Source organism: Cucurbita pepo, chromosome LG04, assembly GCF_002806865.2.
Source record: "Cucurbita pepo subsp. pepo cultivar mu-cu-16 chromosome LG04, ASM280686v2, whole genome shotgun sequence".
In the NCBI taxonomy this organism is placed as follows: Eukaryota; Viridiplantae; Streptophyta; class Magnoliopsida; order Cucurbitales; family Cucurbitaceae; genus Cucurbita; species Cucurbita pepo.
The window spans coordinates 11,575,228-11,596,084 of record NC_036641.1 but is presented as its reverse complement, the minus strand read 5'-3'; the positions used below and the strand labels follow the sequence as shown (position 1 = coordinate 11,596,084).

Here is a 20,857-nt window from a genome sequence, read left to right as displayed (position 1 = left end):
GATCTGAAGCGTTTTCCTTGGATAAAGATCCATAGTCGGTAGTTTTAGACCTATTAAAAAAAATATTATATAAATATAATTTTTTTAATATAATTACATTATCTATTTTAAATTATTATTTATTAAAACACACAAAATTTCAAATATATATTTAAAGCTTATATAAAGCGATTATTTGGAGTCATTCGAGTTTTCGAGTTTTGAACTTATTCCAATGTGATTCGATATTTTTTAGTTCAATAATTGTAAGATACAAGTTGAACTCCCACGAGCAGCGCTAGGGACTTATTTCATCGTAGGTTACAACCTTCAGAATTCCTTACAGGATCTGAAGCGTTGTCCCTAAATAAAGATAATCCGGTTCAGTCTCGTTAAATTTTCCGTCAAGATTATGCTATGCGTGTCAGCAAACAAGTCTTACTCCTCAACTTCAGTAATAGAAACGGTTAGAAGGGGCTAAAACAAAATAGTCGGTAGTTTTAAACTTAGGAAAGAAGAATTATATAAATATAATTTTTTAATAAATTACCTTATCTATTCTCAATTATTACTTATTAAAACGCACAAGATTTTAAATATATATATAAAGCCTATATAAAGCGATTATTTGGAGTCATTCGAGTTTGGAACTTATCCCAATGTGATTCGATATTTTTTAGTTCAATAATGATAAGATGGACGTTAAATTGTTGATTTCGAGATGGTAATTAATGGTCACTGGTGCCGGCATTAATTTAGACTAAATTGATAAAAGTACCTTTGAATTTTGTACTTTATTTTTAAAAAATAAAAAAATATACCCTAAATTTTTAACAAAAAAAAAAAATTCAAAAATATAATTATAGTTATTTTTTTATACAGAAAATATAATATCTTGTTTCAAAAATACCTTAAATTTTCAAAAGTTACTTTTTAAAAATATTTTGGTAAACGTGATAGTAAAAATAATTAATTTCTTTTTTTAAAGTTAAAAGGATGTTAATGAATTTTTTTAAATTCATGGTAGTTTAAAAGTATTTCTATGGTAAAATAGTAACGATATCTATCGGAAATTAACGATAATAAAACCATAACAGTCCACTCGAGCCGAGCCACGCCTTTTCTCACCACTCCCAAAGCAGATGAAGAACCTAAAAAGATGATGACTAACATCTTCTACTGCCAAAGATTGTCCTCATTCCTCTATAGCCTCTTGTAAAAAAAAAAAAAAATATGGCGTCTTGGCTTCCTTCTAAACTATTAGCTATAGGCGCTTTTAGAAATAGAATCGTCAAGTTCTTCATATTTGACCCAAAATCGACTTTTGCCATTTTTTATTTGCATTTGTCTGGAATTTGATTTTCAGGACGGTTGAGAGTTCCAATCGAACATTATTATCTGAAATCTTCCAATATTTTAAATCAGCATGAGTTAATCAAAATTCGTTGGAAAGCTGCTACCCTTCCATGATTTCACGAGATATAGCATATTCTTTCTCCTAAACCTATTTATTCTCGAATTGTAAACAAGATTATTGTGTGTCTCGTGGCTCTGTGCCTTAAAAGACTTCAAAGACTTCAACAGAGTAGTCAAATCTCATCCACAAATACTACAACTCTCCAAGTTTCCATTTCTCTTCAGGATTCTCCAACAAATAGACAGCCAAAGTCGAAGACTAAAAAATTCAGAGGCTTGTCTAACTCTTTTCCCTTCATTACATGATCAAAATGTAGCAGATAAAACATAAGGATTCCAAAACAAGGCCCACAATCTATTTCTCAAGCAGTCAGCACAAGGGCATATATAGACATTAGCCAAGCCAATCCAAAATTTTGAACATACATATGCATCCTACTCGAGTTAATCTGCAGAAAGTATAAAGCAAATGTGTTTCGGTGCTAATACAAACAGCAGTGTTTTTGTAATAACTTTACACTACAATTTTGAAAGGAAAAAAATCCCACAAACGATCATTTTCAAACATTACTGCATCAATTATATAACTAGAAAGTGTAAAAAGGATACAAAATATTTCAGGAAAACAAAATACATACACGATATTTTGGAGCGGCCACGATGCTCAACATATCTTAAGCTTCATTATTTCTCCAGTATCCACAAGACCATGATTTAACTCTGACCGACATTTTACGAACGCTGGATATATCACCTATCCATCCCCTGCAGATGTTCGAGACAAATGCATAATTCCTGATATCCACGTGAAAAGGGGAGGAACAACCTTAATAACGTTGCTCTCCTAGTCCACCACATTGAAAATGGAGTTTCCATCTTGTTCTATGACTTAACGTACTTGTCAACATAACCCTGCATAACGCATAAGGACAGTATTAATGCTTGAAATATAGAACAAATAACATGAGAGCGAAAAATAAACAAATGGAATATAATTTTTTTAGAAAAGAGATGACGATATATCGAGCGAAGCAACAAAACCCTCTCCAGTAGGCACAAATCACAAATAGGCCATAAGGTTGATTGCCAAGTTAATGATTCATAGCTCACCATAACAAGCTTGGTAAGTTTTTGTTGTGATGAATCAATGTATCGATTTATCTTTGCTTGAGACTTGGGTATTTGGTGACTCTTCATAGCTCCAGATACCTTGTCAACAGTCTTTTTGACGATTGTCTTAAAAGCTTCTTTGCTCATGTTGCCCTGTCTCCATGACGGTTTTAGAATTTCCTTAACAAAATCGGCAATAGCAATCCTGAAAAGCCTAAGGGACCTAGAACCTTTGGAGTTCTTGCTCTTCTCTGAGGACTTAACCTGATCAATTTCAATCTCTCCTGATAAGTTTGCTTCATCATCAAAGTCATCCTCAACAGCACCAGCTTCTGCATCAGCTGTCTCCCCAAATTCATCATTATCTAGCGAAGTAGTCGAAGCCACAGCAACAACTTCCTTATGCTTGTTGTTCTCCTCCACATCTAGTAATTTATGGGAACTACCAAGTCTTGTCGTCATATGAGATTCTCTTGTTTTTTCCAGCTTTTGACCACGATCGGATTTCTTAATTATAGGTGATGATGGCTCCATGCTGTCAAAGAGTGGATCATACTGATCACCACCTGCGCTGGGCAAGAGTTTCCCCAAAGGTTTGGTAGAGTTCGGTGACGCAGTTGTCAGTCTTGATCCAACATAATTAGCACCTTGCCCATCAACTCGAGCATTGCTCGCATTGAAAGTAGAATCGCGTATATCACCACTAGGTGCATCATTTCCAAAGTTCAAAATCTTAGAACTGTAGGTGGAGCTGAGTGGTTTCTCAAAAGTAGACGCATAAGGATTATGATAAGTGGTAACTCCCAAACCCCGAAAATCAGGGGGCAAAGATGGATGGTTCCTGATTGAAGGATCGAGATAATGTCGAGACATAGTACCAATCTGACTTGAGTCACGTAACAAACCATCATGAGCAGGTTGTGAGGCATAAAATGGCTGTTGAAACCGTGAATAAGGATGAAACTGTGAAAATGAACTTCGAAACTCACTCGGAGGGAAATTGTCATCAGAAAATTGCATTCTATTTGCATCTGTAAAGGGCATAGATTGGTCATTAAAGTTTCGCCGAGGAAAAAAACTTGAAGAATTCATCTCCACAGAAGTTCGCCCAAAGTTTTCTTCGTTCGAAAAGCTCGGGAATCCAAATGGTAGACTAGGTCGATCGGTTGCAACTGGAGTAATAGATCTAATTTCATCCATATGCATTGGAGCTCTACAAGGCTCCTGTAATGGGGACTCACCAATCTTTGAATGAGAATGCAACTCCAATGGCTGGGATTTCATAACAGACTGAGAACCTAGATCACTTCCTTGAGACAAATTACTCTGATGAAATTGCATTGGCATACCATCTTTGGTCGTTGTAGGAGCCAATGCTGAATCATACAACCGTCTCGGTGGCAGTAAAGGGGTACTGTGGTCATTAGATGGTTGGATGGATACAAAATCTTGATGAGGATGAAAACCTCCTGGCAGCGAAGATTTAGAAGGAAAGGATGCATTTTGTGACACAAAACTATATGGGGCAGAAATTGGAACCTCAGCACTAGTGACATGTGAAATCATGTGAGGAAGCAGAGGAGGGGGAGGAGGCAGCGCTCTAAGAGAATGGGCATCGTCATTAGCACAACCTGGAGCAGTAGCAGAAAATTGTTTCGGTACTGGAGACTCCGATAAAAATTGTGAGGTCGTAGGTGGCTGACTAGCAGAACTGGCATCAAACTGTTCACTGATGGATGAAGTTTTATCCGGAAAAAGTTCACACTCAGGCGCTTTATTGGTGGTAACCACAGTTACTTGATCAGGTAATAAATTGGAGACAAAAGAACCATCCATCGGGCGTGAGTGGCTATTGGCAGTTTGAAGCTCTGAAACATGCATGTTGGATTGCTGAGCCACAGAATTCTCCGCAGAAGTCAGCATGCTTGTGGAAATATCACCAGAGAATTTCTCAGTATCAGCATTGCTCATGCATTGTGAGGAGGCCACAACTGAACATTGCTCATAAGACTTCTCTGTTTCTTGACCATTATTGTTAACATGAATGTGGACAGCCCCTGCTGGTTTTGAATTTATTAAATCTTCTTCAACTAAGCTAGTTCCATCTCTAGAACTCTGACATCTATTCACATCGCGAGTGGGACTATCAGTATTCCAAGCATGAGCATCATGCTTTGGGGACACATTATGCTGGATGCACTCCTGATTCTCAACTTTAATATGCCCAAGATCTGATATGTCCCTAGACGTGTTCATAGTGTCTTCTCTACTTCCTATATTCTTTGAAGTTGGGTGAACATCATGATGTTTGCTCCTTTGAAGTCTTGATCCATCGTTCTTGCTGGGTTCATGGTGCACATAGCGACAAGATGCTCCTCTATAGCACCTACCGCGCTGAAAGTCAAAGCATTTCCGTATCATACCCTTATCCCGTCTCATATTCTCATTATTAAATTGATTTGTACGTCTGCTGACAGGAGACCTGCTTCTGCTTCTGCTTCTGCCTCTGCCTCTTTGGTTACGAGGAGACCAACTGAAACAATCAAAGAGTAAAATTCCAATTAGTGATAATCTGAAAAGCTAGTGAGTCAAGTGCATGTCTAATTTGACATAATTGCGTAGGCTAGATTATTCTTTAACGACAATGAGAAAATTAACTTATATTTTAAGCAACAATGTACACATGAAAAAAAATTGTTACCTGCGAGAGCGGCTTCGCCTCTCCCTTCTTCTCCATGGACTCCTTCGTCCCCTCCTTCTATCGACAGGAGAATGACTTTCGCTACTACTTCTAGCTCTTCTATTCTTATGTCTCCTTATATAGAGCGAATCATCTGAATCACTATCACTGCCACCTTCTCTAACTAATCTTCCAAATTCATCTATTTTTACAGGAGATGATCCCAGCTTCACCTTTTCCTCATCATTTTCCTTTCGTAACTTGTCAGTATCCTGGACAACATCAACACTTCGACCATTCAATGCATCCAAAGACTTAGGACTGGTGCTAGTACCAATTTGATTCCGTTGGTTGTTGCAACTCTGTTCATTCCCTGTCTTTCTGACATTTGCCTCATTGGCATCAAAAACCAACTTTGGTGGTTCTGAGAGGAAATGAGCACCAGATTCAGGCATGGAGTATTCACAAGTTGGAGCATAACTCAGTTCAACCTGGCAAGAACCTTTTGATCCAAGGTTAGTCAGTTGATCAGTGTCTTTGTCTGAAGTCTTGGAAGATACTGGAGTTGAAGGTGAGACAGGAACAAACCGGACATCTTTCAGGTGTGATTCCTCATCGCTTTCTGAATTTTCATCCGAAGAATAGTCCTGTATAAGTCTAAACGGGCTGCCACCTGCAACAAGTGCAGCAGACTGACTAGAATTAGTGGCTTCAAAAGCTGCAACTTCACCAGATAGATTTTTGTCATTTTGCGAGCACGTAACAGAACTCTCAAAATTGTTTCCTAAAGGCGGTTCAGAAAGTCCAGCAGAAATTCTGACAGGAATGTGAACTTGACAAGCTGCAACGCTGACAGATTTTTCATGGCCAAGCAGAAGTTTCGGCCCTCCATCTTCAAAAGGAGAGACAGATACTTATTCAAACATACAAAAATGAAGATGAAAAGGCAGTAATGCCATCTCTACATGAGTAAATACCATAAAAGAAACGAACTTCATAAAGAATCCATAAATCAAAAACCTTGAAGGAAAACTTTTGCGTATTCTGAAATCAATGGAACTTTGAAGGACCAGGATAGCAAATCAGAGTCATTGGGTTTATTTACGTGACCATATCTGACAAACTACAAAATTCCTGCAAATTAATTTAACTCTCTGGTTCAAATACTATAGCAAACACTGCAAAAAATACTATGCTTGATATCCAAATCACAGCTTTACACTGTTTAAAATTTTCAACGGCAAGTAAACGCAACTTTTTAATTAAATAGACCGCCCTGCTTAAAGATGTCATAACCTCTTATCTATCACCCACAGTGGAACCCTAACAGATGAAGAAAAGATTGTCTGTCTTGCATGCGTTTTTGTAAAAGATGATGCAGCAAAAAAAAACATAATTCTCGTTTCATTATTAAGTGATCATTTAAGTCATCAAAAGATGTTTTCTTTCAAATTCCTTAAATACGAAAAGAATTCATTTCAGTAATAACCATGGTATCACAAAATAAAATCTACTATGTACCACAATCATGCTTGTCCTGAGTATGTTGCCCACAGCCCAACCCCATTCAAACTTTTTTTATTTTCCTTTCATTCACTGTTGATGTATACCCATGCTTAAGGTAATTTGCCTCGTAATGTACTATAGGGATGCGCTAGTTGTCAAATCTTTCTACCCGGGTTACATGTTATTAGTGTTGTTGTTGTCTCATATTGCTTGCTGGCGCAAATCGTTTACTTTCCCAAAATGATTTCTAAAAATCACTTTCCAAAACTTTCTCAAACCTCCTTTTCTAAAACCGTTTTTCAAAAACAGGACTACAAGCTGTGAGATAGGTCATTTGTGTCATTGGTAATCTAAGATTGAGTTGGCTTGTTTTGTGAGCCTCGAAAAAGTGTGATTGTGGCACTATGCATGAATCTATTCAACAAGAAATACAAAAATAGAAGGGCGTACCTTCAGCTTCTTTCTCCTTTTCTCGGCTACATCTTTGTAAATCTTCAGGTCCTTGTAACTGATCCTTTACATCATGCTCCTCTTTTCTTGATTTTCTCTTGTAGCTTTGAATTTGAACTAAGCGACCAGTTTCCTCTCCTCTAGCAGCTGGGGTGATGTCATCTTGAAGCCACCAGTAAGAAATCACCCACAAAAAAAAAGGCGCAAAAAATCAGTATTCCCGTCGCTAAAAGGTACTCACGTTAAGCATTAACAAAGCTCTAGGTACAAGTAAACACCGTCATAATTATTTCCCTCAAAGTTCTTTTCATCTACCAACTGGACAAAGTTTTGGCTCAAAATTCAATAAAAAAACAAAGCCATCAACTTAAATTGGAGATATTTCTTCACAGAAAACTGAAAACTCTTAAAACAGTAGTATATATCAGGTATAAAGAAACATATGAGGATAAGACTTGTATTTACAAAGGTAATAGAAATATGCATCTGAGCTGTATACTTCAAGAAACAAAAGCTCATATGGTCTTATGATAATATTTTCATATGATGAATGTAATAGTAAGTTTTATAAAATCCCCGTGATCCACAGATAACTGCTTTGGCATCATATATTTCACCCTGGTTGTCTCTAAATTAATAAGCTCTTATGGTCATAGGTCCTGCTGGTGTATGTTAAAGGGGGAAAAAATAACCCAGAAAACTGATTAATAAACTCAGCACCAATGTAAAACGTTACTGCATAGAGAGAGAATTGTCAACACTAAGACTAACCTCCCATCTCCATGTCAGAGTTTGCAGGTGAAATGGATGCTGCTGACACTGTCAAATACTCAGATTGTGGTTCAATGCTTAAAGATCTCGATGGAAATTTTTCTTTCATTTCTTTATTTTTGCAAGCCAAGCTATATTTCTTCTTCATCCACAGGAAATATTCATGGCCAATTGCAGATTCACTTCCCGGTTCACCACCAAATAAAAATTGAAACTCTGGATTCCCAAATTCCTTGTGACGAGTTGCGTCTTCAAAACTGGAATCATTACTAGCAATGAGCTGACATAATACTTCTATTTTCCTGACAATTCTATCATCTTTTGGCTTAGGTGGAGATGGAGGAAGAACCTGCACATAATCTTTGTCTGACAATATCTCATTGTCAACTTTAGAACCCATCACGAGGCCAATACCACCCTCTAAATTTCTGTGTTTGTCATGCTTGGGTCTATTATTCCCTAAATGACTGGGAGATGCGACTACTGGATCATTTTCAAATGCCTTTAACCTTTTACTACAGTGAATGGTAGAACTAGGATCAAATTCAATCTGGCACAACAAGTTGGAGGAATCTGAGTTTGGAATTGAAGAAGAAGGCGAGGTGGGAGGAGGGGGAGAAGGTGGAATAGGTGGTGGAGAGGATGGTGGTGGTGGAGGAGCCACTGGAAGCAAATGAGATTCTCCAAGATTTGATTGCATGAGTCCTCCAAAAGAAGGGGGAGTAGGAAAATTGGATGTTGTGGGATGTTGTGGGATAGAGGGAAAGATCTGCAAACCACCTTGTTGCAACGGTGGATTAATTCGAGCTCCATACAATGTTTGTCCTTGGGAACGAGGATGAAGAGGTACTATAGTAGAAAACTGCGGAGGCCGTAATAAATCCGGACTAGGAGCATGAAGAGGGCGTGGTGGCGGCGGTGGTAGCCGCGGTGGTGGAGGTAGAACGTGATGCGTGTTCTGAACTCCAGAGTGTGAAAGTTGTACATTCTGCTGAGCATTTGAGTTAAATTGAGAAACTTGTGTGCTTCCATGGACTGGTGGAAACGTGTGAAAATATGTTTGATGGATATTTGTGATCCCACCAGATAGAACTTGAATGGATGGGCGCTGACAAAGGGGAGGTGGGGGAGGGGGTGGGGGTGGGCCATGGGAACCAGACTGAGACAAATGAAGAGGTTGCCCTGCCTGGAGCTGAGGGGCAGGTGGTTGTTGAGTTATAGGACGTGATGGGATTGGAGGGCCTGGTTGAATATATGAGGTAGGAGGAGGAGGCGGAGGAGGTGCTACTGCACGCTGTTGGTATGTAGGTGGCCATGGTTTCTGAGGACCCTGCCCGAACTGAGAACCATAATTTGGTTGACCATACATCTCAAATCCTATAAAACTAGAATTTGACTGTTCTACAATGGTAAATTTTATCACAAGAGCAACAATGGCACATGCACATTCTTTAACTCAAGCCACCGATAAAGCATCCTGTCAGGCAAGAGAGAAAATGAAAGATCAACAACCATTAAGAAAGTACATCAGTTGATACCTGCAAAAAAATGCATACAAACAGTAAACTCGTCCAAACCCAATTTTAATCCCATGCATCATGGAACTATCTCTATTCTACGCTTAAGCTCCCCGATTTTATCATCTATTATAACGACAACTAATCATTAACTGGGCTAGGTAAAATCACCATAACTAAACAAAAATGTCATGTTCCGGGTCAATTCTCTAGCCTAATAACCACAATCGACGGAACACGTTACCTCGAACTGGAAACAGAACTATGTAAAAGCTAGAATGCATCTCCCACAAAGCTCCCCTTTCCATGAATATCATCAAAAACAGAAGAACGCGCCAATTCTCACAAACCCATCAACCAGTATACACTAAGAATTACAGAGCTAAACTACCAACTTCCCTTCACTTCCATCTCGCAAAACGACACACAGCGTGCGAAAACGAATCAAACGAAGCCTTGAGGAAAAGCAACACAACTCATTGGCAATAAACAAGTTCTGAACCACTAACCGCATCAATTGAGATTCAAATTCGAGGCTGCGATCACGTAATCGCTAAGTCCTGAGATTAACACAAGGAAAAAAAAAAAAAAAAAAACCCAAGATTGTGGCCTTGAAACTCGATAGAGTATTAGGGTTTTGGACAAAAACAGAGTAGAAGAGCGTGGGAGAGTGGTGGCGCCAACCCTAGGCTGAGGCTCCTTCTCTATCTGATTCTTTCACAGAGTAACAGAAGAGATTCTATTCCACGTTCCCTCCCAATTGGAAGCGTAAGAATAAAGAAGCAGTCGACTCCCTCGCTCGCCAACCAAGCCAACCTAAACATCTAAACTTCAATTATCAATAAACAAAGAATCACATGAATGTAACGGATATTTTTTTGTCTCTTATTTTTATTATTTTTTATTATTTTTGATAAAAAATTCCTATTTAACAAATTAGATTATATACTTTTCAAAATTAAATATCATTTTTATTATTTAATTATTTAATAATATCGAGTTTCTAATTAGTTTGTTGATAAAAAAAAAATTATGCTTTATACTTATGATATTAGTGTAGATTTTCAAAGTTTCTAAAATAATTGAAAATTAAATATTTTGAAAATATATTTTTTTTTCTAAAAGAAATAAATTGTCAAGTTTTTAAATAATTTAAAAAAATAAAAACTAATTTTTTAAAAGTTATTTCAAATAGTAATTTTGTTTCTCAAATTTATAAGTATAAAAAGTGAAATTTTTGCTATTTAAATTATAAATTCGCGAGAAATATAATTAAACATGAGAATGAGGCATGATATCGAAACTCGAGACATAAAAAAATCGAACCGAACCAATCCAATGGTTCGATCTGTCAACTCTACTAAAAAAATCGAACCGTACATACACCTACGTACACACCCCCTACAGGGCTAAATTCTTGATGGCATTACATAATACCTATCTACTTCTCCATAGGACTAATCTTTCCATGTACACAAGAGGATGCAACCAGAATGTGCTGAAAGTGAGCAAAGCTAGCTAAACGACGGTTGTTTCCTCCTCGAACGAGAATGACAGTCTGTAAGAGGCTGCGACGAAGGACCGAGCGAGTGGCTGATTCAAATGGACAGACTAGTGTTATGTGCACGACTCGAATCAGCACAAAATCAATGAAAGGATTCGACATGGTATGAGATGTAGATGAGATGTAGATGTGTTAGAAGATGGTAAGATCACAGCAGTTTCCTAGTGTGCATCTGTGCGCTCCTATGAATGTACATGGCTACAGGGGTTTTGTGCATAATGGTTATCGTCACAAGTGTATTTCGTCGCTCGTTCATCGTTTCCACGACCATTTTGAAACTTCAATCGTCTCCCCGAAAGCAGCAGCTGGTCTTCGTTCATCTGATTAAAAAAAACACAAAATGACAGTCAGTACATTCCAACGATTTCTAGACACAACAGAACATAAGCAAACTATACATTCCGAGGCCTGGCGAGGGGGCGGGATTCACGACGACTTCTATTTTCTGCTCGTAGTTTTAGAAAGACAAGGCAGCATAAAGACCACGACATCATAGAACTGTTTATACCTTGGTCGGGAAAAAAGGAAATAGTTTTGTCTGAAGCTGGTGCTGGAATACTTTGTTTCTGAATGTCTGCCATGGAATCCAGGGCTTCGTTTCTTTTCGTGTCTCGAGAAATTTGAACATCGATATCCATTGCAACGTGCATTGGAATACTATTTAGACTCAAAGGAGGAAATTGTGGACTCAAACTCACCTGCAAATAGAAAAGAAAAGATTTTAAACAATGATGCTGAATTAACCCTTTTTAAACACTTAGAAAGTCATTCTAGACCGTAGTAGCTACTCTAGGGAGGCTATGGTTTGAGCGGAATCATAGATTTTTTGAAGGGGTGGAGGCCCGCCTTAAAATTTTTTGTTTCTACTCGTGAGTTCAACAACGCATGGAGTAGATAGATTTGAACATCTGACCTCTAGGTCGACTATGCTCACTCAGTGTACTCTTTCTAGTAACTTTGGTATTTGTAGTCTTGTGCGTATTTCTGCCAACTGGGGCTTCGTTTTTTAATCGTTTACGATCGCTCATTTCCCTTTTTTAGAACAGGGTACGATTAACGAAATGGAAACGCGTGCAAATTTCCCTCTCTTAGAACAGGGAACGATTAGCTTATCAATGAACAAAAGAAAAGGAAAAGGAAACGAGAAAGGATGGAGTCACCTTAGTAGATGGTAGTGAAGCAGCTGATGATGCTGGCTCTGTTACGAGCATAGTCGAAGTGACAGCCATCTCGGGTTCGTGCACATTAGATGCCTTTACATTACTACCCTCCTCGTGTCCATTATCTACTTCATCTTCCTCGGTCGATCGAGAAGTCTTTGACTTGATGCTGTGATCGCCATTCGATACCGTGCCAATATCTCCAAAAGTCCTCTTCCTGATTTCAGAATTTCGAGTTTAAACCATAATATTCCCAGAAGGAAGAGATCGACAAGCGAACGTGAATAAAAACGAACTGTTTTAGCCATCATTCTGACCTATTAGTGCTATGATGAGCAAAGTTAGTAGGGATTGGTCTGTTGGAAAACAATATTCCACGCAGAGGTCTCCCGTCGATGACGGTTTCAATTATGTATCCATTCGGTATGGTTTCCGTAACTTTGGCTCGAAAACTTTTCTTTCCTTGAAGATGCTGAGATTGATTCAAAGGAACATCATGTTTGTCTGCATTGTAGGACAACAACATGCCACCAGAGTTTAATCAGAATCATACCCCCATCAAATCCATAACTAATAACTATCTATTAAAGTTTATTTTTGTGTTTTGGACGATTTTAATCTCGTCTTCAGGGATCAAGGGCTCTCGTTCATGTTCGACTTCAAGGGTTTCTTTCTTTGCAAGTGTTTTCTTTGGTTCTATCAGCATCCTCTCTTGTTTGTGGGGTAATATTAACACTGTAATCACCTTAAAAAGTTCTATTTACGCAATCTATTCGCTATGCCAGGCCGAAATTATACGAGCCACGAGCAATCATGGCTACCTCATAGGTACTTACATGGGATATTAAGAAGGTACTTACATGGAACCTCATAGGCTTGCACAGGGATGGGTGGGAACAAATCAGTACTAATTCCATTTTGAACCACAGCTCTTCCATGAATAGCATTTGGATTCTGTTCTTGACATTTCAACTTCAATTGCTTTCTCAAAGACAACTTCTCTGGTTTCCTCTCACTTTCCCTTGCAAGTCCTGAAAAACAAAATTACAGAGAGACTATTTACGACCCGTGAATCATCGAGAGCCTGTGAACGAGTAAGAAAATAACGAGTATAAACCTGTGAACAAGTAATACATATCATCGAGAGCCTCGAGACTCTTATTGCAACCGCCTAAAAGAGCAAGCACGCCAACTTTGTAAGGATCTAAACACTCTCCAGCCACTGAAAATCTAGCACAAGGTCCATCACCCGTAGTTGTGATCTTCGTCCATACACCGGTTTCTATATCGAGTATTGATGGTAAATCAAAATGAAAGTACAAATTAGAGGCTTAAAGAAACCAACACCTAAATTTTAACCAAATGATCATCAAGATCAACATTATAGCATTACAGATTAGCTCATTTTCCTTTTCGGGGAGCAATTGAGGAGTTAACGACATACCAATATCGAGCATATAAAGGTCGTTGTATAGGTTTTGGGCGTCGGTAAATCCCCCAAAAACAAACAATCTCTTTCCAAAAGTGATGGTTGTATGACCAGCACGAGGCGTTAATAATTGTCCTGAAGTGTTCAACTCTGTCCACACTAGAGTATCTATAATCAAATACCAAAAGGATAGTCAGGAGGTTTGTATATATGAGATACAGAATATATTTCCTGAACATCAAGGTGACCTGTGTCAAGGATGTGAACGTCTGACAAATAATAGTCGTGCGCATCTTCGCCACCGATCACTATAACTTTATTATTCCAGGATGAGCAAGTATGGCTATCGCGTGGAGATGGCGGAGTCCCAGATGTTGTAGCTCGTTTCCAAACAAATGTCTCTAAAAACATAGAAAAAACGTTAACAGACACTAGTAAAGTGATCCAGACCACGCCAACGCAATTAAGATCATAGCACAGCAGCGAATGTGCATAAAGAAAAGCTTAAGCACTTCATAATATATCATTTTGGTTGAGGCAAAAAGAAGATGTAACGGCTCAAGCCCACCGCTAGAAGATATTGTCCTCTTTGGGCTTTCTCTCTTGGCTTCCCCTCGGTCTGTTAGGAAAAGGCTTCCATACCCTTATAAGGAATGCTTCGTTCCTCTCTCCAACCAATGTGGGATCTCACAATCCACCCACTTGGAGACCCAGCGTCCTCGCTGGCTGGCTCTAACACCAATCGTAACAGCCCAAGCCCATCGGTAGCAGATATTGTCCTCTTTAGGTTTCCCCCAAGCTATACGAGAAAATCAATATTGGTAACCAATCAAACACGTTTTACCAGCCAGCCAAACAAATTGGTATTTGCAGAATCACTATATAAGACAAAGGTATTACCTGTATTCAATATGTAGAGATCATTGTAGTACACCTCATCATTATTGCTGATAGATTTTCCACAACCACCAAACACGAACAATCGTTTGCCAACGAGCGTTGAGCTATGACCCTCTCGAGCCTCTGGCCCCTCGCCTCTTAAACTTGGACAAATCCATGTATGCAAAGCTAGAAGCAAAGCATAATGCAAATCATTTAGTACCATTTATAGCTGCATTCCAACATTAAGCATTTCAAAACTACAATAGATCCTTTGATTCTCAGAGATAAAACGAAGAAAGTTAACTTACAAGTGTCCAGTATATGCAAATCCTTAAGAGGGCTCATCCCATCAGTACCCCCAAACACAAAAAGATGGTCACCAATTGTGGTACAGGTATGACTGTCCCTTGGAGTGGGTGGGCTTCCTTTTATCACAGGCTGACTCCATGTCTGTTTTGCTGCAAACCAGCAATCTAAGTTACCCACTTACCCCATCACTTCCAATACAATGAACACAATCAAACGCATAATCAATGAATTGATCAAAAGGGATAGAACAAAATGAAGAACATGTAATTTCCTTCAGATCTTTATTCCAAAACCCATTACAGACATGAATCCCCATATAAGATCGACAAAAAAGAAGAGAAAAGTAGAAGAAAAGGTCGTACCAGTGTCAAAGACGTGCACATGGTTAGTCTGGCAGTTGTCTTTGCCATAGCCCCCAAAAACATAGAGATACCTTCCATCGTTAATGGCGTTACAACTAAGCCCCCACCGCTTACCGGGACCAGACATCTCTCCCAGAGCTCCATCTTGGCCCTGTCTGGAGAGTGGCTGGACCCGTTCCCACCTCATGGCTAGACCCTTCCCCACGAAGAAACCAAGTAGTGGGCTAAGCAAGGGAAACGCGAGGGAAAATCCCCTTTGCCGGGAAAAACGAAAGAAGGGGGATTATAAAGGCCTTCATCTGGGATATGATTAAGTGGGATTTTCAGGTGTGAGGCTATGAAGCTCCTCCATACACGCAAATATTTGGCGATGTATGTGTAATAGAATAGAAGAAAATGTGGTTATGTAAGAGAGAATATTGAAGAAATTATTGAGTTTCTTCTGGTTAAAACTATGAAAATGATGCGAAATTATCATAGAAGAACAGAAACCTGAAATTTTTTTGAACCTTCGCTCTTTGGGGCCATTAAAATAAGGCCTTGGATCTCCACTGCTCCAAAAATAACTTCAAAAATTTTGACAATTTTGATGAAGGAGGAGGACCCGCTTATACCTCATTCATGTATATATATAAACCTTTGCTCTTTGGGGCGATTAAAACAAGGCCACCAATCTCCCTCCCTCCGCTGGGTTAATAATAACTTCAAATTTTGACGCTTTTGATATATATATATAATATATATAGGTTCCCAGAGAACGGATCCATTTTTATCCCAAATGCATAATACGATAGAGTCAACAAATGAATTATAATTTATTATTTAATCACTCAAATTTATCCAACTGAAAACTCCTAATTGAAGTAATAATCCTATCTAATCTATAACTACTTTGATTTTTTTTTCTTTGTTGGTTTATTATTATTATTATTATTATTATTTTGGCTCGATTATAATTTATGATTATTTGACTAATTTTTAATTAAAAAATAGAGATTTATTGAAGCAATATATATATATATATATATAGCATTTTAATCCAATATTTAAATGGTTTAATTTTTTAAATTAAAAATGTGACTGCTTTTATATCGTTATATTCGTTTATTTTCATTTAAGTTATAGTTTGAATGCTTTTTTTTATTTGTCGTTTTTTTCTTTCTTTGTCAGCATAATTCTTTATATATATATATTTATTTATTTATTATTATTTTTTTTTTAAGAAGAAAAATGATATTTGGCCTACTAAATTTAGTAGGGGGTTTGAAATTGTTTCCCAAACAAGTATTTTTTTTTTAATTATTATCTTATTAAAAAACTAATTATAGTTTTTTTTTTTAATATAATGAAATTAAAAAAAAAATTGTATCTAATATATATCATTCATTATCGTTTAGTGATGTTACCATGAGCTAGGGAACCTCGTTGACTTTACAAATTATATAATCCAATAGTACAAATTTAATTCATTATTGATTGTTAATTTATGATTCAGTCACTCTATTATAGATCTATAATTAAACTTATATACATTATAGATAAGTTGCGCCATTAAAATAATTATTAAATTTTGAGATTTTTGTGATGAGCATGTGAAATATTAATATTTTCGAATGACAAATTAAAAGAATATATGTTAAATACTAATTTTCGTAATAATATTTTTCATTTAAGGACAAAATGGTATTTTCACACCATCCGGATATATTAATTGTAATGGGCCCATCCTGCAAGCCCATGTTTATAAAAGCCCAAATAGTTGTTATCATTCGGAATCATCGGCCCAGCCCAATGACTGAGCATTTGGCAGTCCCTTAGGTTTTCGTCTTGCTCCAGCCCCCACCAACGAGCTTCTTCCTAAGGCGAGTTCCATCTTTCTTCTCTTCTCAGAGTTCATCGTCCTTCACGATGCCGCCATTACCGTATCTGCATCTCAGAAGGTTTTTTATTCGGTCTCTTTCTTCATCTTCGTATTTATCTGCCTCTTCGTCCTCAAGTTCTTTGAATGAAGCTTCGAAGAGCGTTGTTTTACGTCGAGATTTGACCTCTGTTTTCCACCATTTCCGTCGTCAAGGACCGGCATTGGGGTGTTCTTATCTATCCCAACTCTCACTTTCTCATTCGTTCTTTTCCGAGTCCGGTGAGAATGATGTGGATCAATCATCGCAGTCGCTTGCGGCCGAGCTTCTTAAAGACCCCGATTTGGATCCTCTTCCCATTACGAAGCGCCTTCAGCTTAGCTTTTCGCATGTTAAACCAAATCCGGAGTTAGTTCTCAATACGCTCAATCTCTCCTCGGAAGCTGGCCGAACTGTGCTAGGGTTTAACGAGTGGTTAATATCGAATCCTGATTTTCATCACACGGATGAGACTATATCGTATTTCGTTGATTATTTTGGTCGTAGAAAGGATTTCAATTCGATTCACGAAGTTCTTGCGAAGGGTTCAGGGATCAGTGGGGCTAAAACCCTGCGGTCGACTATTGATCGGTTCGCTCGTGCTGGACGACCCACAAAGTTGTTATCATTTTTCGAGACAATGGAGAAGAATTATGGATTTAAGAGGGATAAAGAGTCGATTAGGATTGTGGTGGAGAAGCTTTGTGAAAACGGCTACGCGAGCCATGCTGAGAAGATGGTCAAAGACTTAGCGCACGAATTTTTCCCAGACGAAGCAATTTGCGATGCTCTGATCAGAGGATGGTGCGTCGATGAGAAATTCGATGAAGCGAAAAGGCTGGCAGGTGAGATGTATAGGGGAGGGTTTGAGTTAGGGACAACGGCCTACAATGCTCTGCTTGACTGTGTTTGCAAGCTTTGTAGGAAAAAAGATCCATTTAAGCTTCAATCTGAAGCTGAGGAAATTCTGGTGGAAATGGATTGTCGTGGGGTTCCAAGAAACGTGGAAACTTTCAATGTACTGATTAATAACCTGTGCAAGATTAGGAAAACTACGGATGCACTAAATTTGTTTCATCGAATGGGGGAGTGGGGATGTCATCCTAACGCTGAAACGTTCCTTATTTTGATCAAAAGTTTGTATCAAGCGGCCAGGACGGGAGAAGGGGATGAAATGATTGACAGGATGAGGTCTGCGGGATATGCTGATGCACTTGATAAGAAGGCTTATTATGAGTTTCTGAAGATTTTGTGTGGGATCGAGAGGATTGATCATGCCCTGATTGTTTTTGCGAAGATGAAGAAGGATGGGTGTGAGCCTGGCATTAAGACATATGATCTATTGATGGGAAAACTCTGTGCCCATAATCGTCTGGACAGAGCAAATTCACTCTTTAATGAAGCTCAGAAACGGGGAGTTCCAGTCACTCCAAAAGCTTATCAGGTTGAGCCAAGGTATGCAAAGAAGCCAAAGGTAAAGAAGGTTGAGAAGAAGAGGGAGACGTTGCCAGAGAAAATGGCAAGGAAGAGGAGACGACTGAAGCAAATTCGATTGAGTTTTGTCAAGAAGCCAAAAAAAACAATGCGTAGAGCATTTTGATTATGATAATAATGTTTGTTCTGAAACTTGATAAATTCTTTTTCATAATGTCCTCTGTTTTCTTTTGCCTCCGCCCCTCCAACCCTTCATTATATGATCTGCAGAGAAATAAGAGGTTTTTTCTTTGTCTTAGCCCTGTTTGGTGTTCTGGCCTGAGCTGAAACAATGCGGGGCAATGCAGCTCTGACATGCCATGCCATTATATTGGACATTGGTGGATCGAAGTTCCAGGTTTGTTTAGGAAATTTTAACTTAAGAAGACTGCATTGTTTTTAATTTTCCCTTATTCTGTTCATAGTATCTATCTACGGAATGTGAAATGAAGGGCACTGCTTGTTCATATTTCATAAACTGAAACTGATAAACATGTTCTTTTTGAAATGTAGTTGGTTCTTCATTTATAAATTTTCTCTTGCCAAGGGTGTAATAGTCCAATAGTCCAAGGCTACTGCTAGTAGATATTATTTGATTTGGCCCGTTCTGTGTCACTGTCATCTTCACGCTTTTAAAACGTGTATACTAGTGAGAGGTTTCCACACCCTTATTAGAAATGTTTTGTTCCCCTTTCCAACTGATTTGGTTCCCTTCTCCAATCGAGGTGGATCTATCAATACACCTCTCTTGGGGGGCCAGCGTCCTCATTGGTACACCGCCCGGTGTCTGGCTTTGATACCATCTGTAACCGTCTAAGTCTACTGCTAGCTGATATTGTCCGTTTTGGACGTTACATATTCCCGTCAGCCTCACAGTTTTCGTTTCCCTCTGCAAATGGGTTCATAATGTTTTTGTTGAACAAGCTTGGCCTTGTGTCCACCACCCCTCAGACTATTGCTGTTTTACATATTTAACCATGGAAAGACTAATGTGTACTGTCTGCAGTGAGGCATTCAGATCAAATTCCCTGCATATCATACCTTGTTTGAATGTCTTCATTTCTCGATGATAATTGCTTCAATGGGATGCGATTTACTGTGCATTTAAGCTCGTTTTATTAAGAATGCTTCTCCTCGAGGAAGCTATTGGACGCAGAAGGTTGCCAACTTTGACTTATAGGCCAACCAATTGGTTTGTTTTAGCCTATAGATTATACTGCAAAGCTTCAATGCCATCTGTTTTGTTTTAGCCATTTGAGTCAATCCCATTCCCTTAATGGTAGGCGTAGGCATAGTCGTGGAAAGTAGAACAAAACATTCTAAATACTTTTGGATTTAGTTTTTCTAGAATTATTCCGTGAAACATATTTGGAAAATGAATTTGTATATTGTTGGCCTATCCTTCAAGCTTTCGAATCGGGGCACCCTGCCAGCCTAACACCCCAGTAGTAGAGTAAGTTTCAAAAGCCCTTTTGAGATTCTTAGTTAACACTCAACGCCTTGCAATCTTTCTAAAGCGCTAACACCTTAACTTGAGACTTGAAAGTTCAAATGAAAGAGTTTGTCAGGCGTATTATAATAGCTTTTGTGTTGCTCAGTCTCTTACTTTGTTTCCGAGTCATAGGCATTTTCTTGCAGGATGTTAGGTGTGCAGGAACACCCAATCGGGTTTCTACCTTCATTTCTTTTTGTGCTGCTATGATGTAATGTGCAGTCACGAGCCATGAGGATGTATGGTATAAGGCTATACATATTTCACAAAATATATATATATATATATATATATATATATATATATATATATATATATATAATAAAATAAAATAAAATTGGTTAACTAGCATATTTCTCAAACATTGCCCACAAGAGTGTCGGCAAATCATAGTCTCCACTAATTAAATAAACCACGAAATATATATATAAATAAAAAGGTTATAAAGGAAACCCACATCAGGCCAAATCTCAATTATATTTAATTTTATAATCAATTAAAGAGAATTTTGTCATTAGATGGAGAGAAATAGAAAGATGATCATATATATTTCTATATATAAATATATAAGTTGGTCTACCAACCAAAATATACATTTTAATTTTTATATTCCAACCTTTACTATCTCTTCTTACGTTATTATATCTTTGTATTCGTCTACAAGAACAAACAAATTAGTTAAGACATGTTTTCAACGAACATCCCTTAAAATTATAAATTTAAACCTTCGGTCTAATAAATTATAAGGATTAATTTTTGTTATTTAATAACTCCTTAAACTTCTTTCAGCTTTTTAATCAATACAACCGTAGAATAAAAGGTCAATTTTTTTTTTAAAATTCAATAATCTAATAATTTT

The 20,857-nt window shown here is 37.9% G+C and overlaps 3 protein-coding genes across 6 annotated transcripts; 1 reads left to right on the top strand and 2 right to left on the bottom strand.

Annotated features, from left to right (window-relative positions):
- Positions 1 to 1,789: 1,789 nt before the first annotated feature.
- On the bottom strand, positions 1,790 to 10,250 carry LOC111793568. Of its 2 annotated transcripts, none has more exons than XM_023675509.1 (6): positions 9,939 to 10,250; positions 7,913 to 9,389; positions 7,142 to 7,303; positions 5,207 to 6,077; positions 2,506 to 5,038; positions 1,790 to 2,307 (listed from the first exon to the last, which is right to left on the bottom strand). In XM_023675509.1, the coding sequence occupies exons 2-6, from the start codon at positions 9,279 to 9,281 to the stop codon at positions 2,278 to 2,280; spliced, it is 4,965 nt and encodes a 1,654-aa protein (XP_023531277.1). In that variant the 5' UTR covers positions 9,282 to 9,389; positions 9,939 to 10,250; the 3' UTR covers positions 1,790 to 2,277. The 2 variants fall into 2 exon arrangements, with proteins under 2 accessions (XP_023531277.1, XP_023531278.1); XM_023675510.1 differs by lacking the exon at positions 9,939 to 10,250 and adding an exon at positions 9,674 to 9,932.
- Positions 10,251 to 10,741: 491 nt separating this feature from the next.
- LOC111793464 (RING finger protein B) lies at positions 10,742 to 15,826 on the bottom strand. Of its 3 annotated transcripts, XM_023675360.1 has the most exons (12): positions 15,628 to 15,826; positions 15,136 to 15,434; positions 14,773 to 14,922; positions 14,483 to 14,650; positions 13,831 to 13,983; positions 13,598 to 13,750; positions 13,271 to 13,435; positions 13,014 to 13,184; positions 12,471 to 12,657; positions 12,154 to 12,370; positions 11,502 to 11,691; positions 10,742 to 11,313 (listed from the first exon to the last, which is right to left on the bottom strand). In XM_023675360.1, the coding sequence occupies exons 2-12, from the start codon at positions 15,320 to 15,322 to the stop codon at positions 11,246 to 11,248; spliced, it is 1,809 nt and encodes a 602-aa protein (XP_023531128.1). In that variant the 5' UTR covers positions 15,323 to 15,434; positions 15,628 to 15,826; the 3' UTR covers positions 10,742 to 11,245. The 3 variants fall into 3 exon arrangements, with proteins under 3 accessions (XP_023531128.1, XP_023531129.1, XP_023531130.1); XM_023675361.1 differs by having other exon boundaries at positions 14,773 to 14,914; positions 15,136 to 15,826; XM_023675362.1 differs by lacking the exon at positions 15,628 to 15,826 and having other exon boundaries at positions 14,773 to 14,961; positions 15,136 to 15,215.
- Positions 15,827 to 16,956: 1,130 nt separating this feature from the next.
- LOC111793466 (pentatricopeptide repeat-containing protein PNM1, mitochondrial-like) lies at positions 16,957 to 18,957 on the top strand. Its single transcript, XM_023675365.1, has 2 exons — positions 16,957 to 18,646; positions 18,767 to 18,957. The coding sequence occupies exon 1, from the start codon at positions 17,044 to 17,046 to the stop codon at positions 18,631 to 18,633; it is 1,590 nt and encodes a 529-aa protein (XP_023531133.1). The 5' UTR covers positions 16,957 to 17,043; the 3' UTR covers positions 18,634 to 18,646; positions 18,767 to 18,957.
- Positions 18,958 to 20,857: the final 1,900 nt, after the last annotated feature.

Bases quoted from the DNA above. Each gene is read 5' to 3' on its own strand.
- LOC111793568 (XM_023675509.1), bottom strand. From the start codon at position 9,281: ATGTATGGTCAACCAAATTATGGTTCTCAGTTCGGGCAGGGTCCTCAG. The intron at 7,304-7,912 runs GTTAGTCTTAGT...GGTGGCTTCAAG, and splicing joins CTCTGACATGGAGATGGGAG to ATGACATCACCCCAGCTGCT. The intron at 5,039-5,206 runs GTAACAATTTTT...TGATTGTTTCAG, and splicing joins AGGCGAAGCCGCTCTCGCAG to TTGGTCTCCTCGTAACCAAA.
- LOC111793464 (XM_023675360.1), bottom strand. From the start codon at position 15,322: ATGAGGTGGGAACGGGTCCAGCCACTCTCCAGACAGGGCCAAGATGGA. The intron at 12,371-12,470 runs GTCAGAATGATG...TTCTGAAATCAG, and splicing joins GCTCATCATAGCACTAATAG to GAAGAGGACTTTTGGAGATA. The intron at 11,314-11,501 runs GTATAAACAGTT...TTTTTTAATCAG, and splicing joins TTCCTTTTTTCCCGACCAAG to ATGAACGAAGACCAGCTGCT.
- LOC111793466 (XM_023675365.1), top strand. From the start codon at position 17,044: ATGCCGCCATTACCGTATCTGCATCTCAGAAGGTTTTTTATTCGGTCT.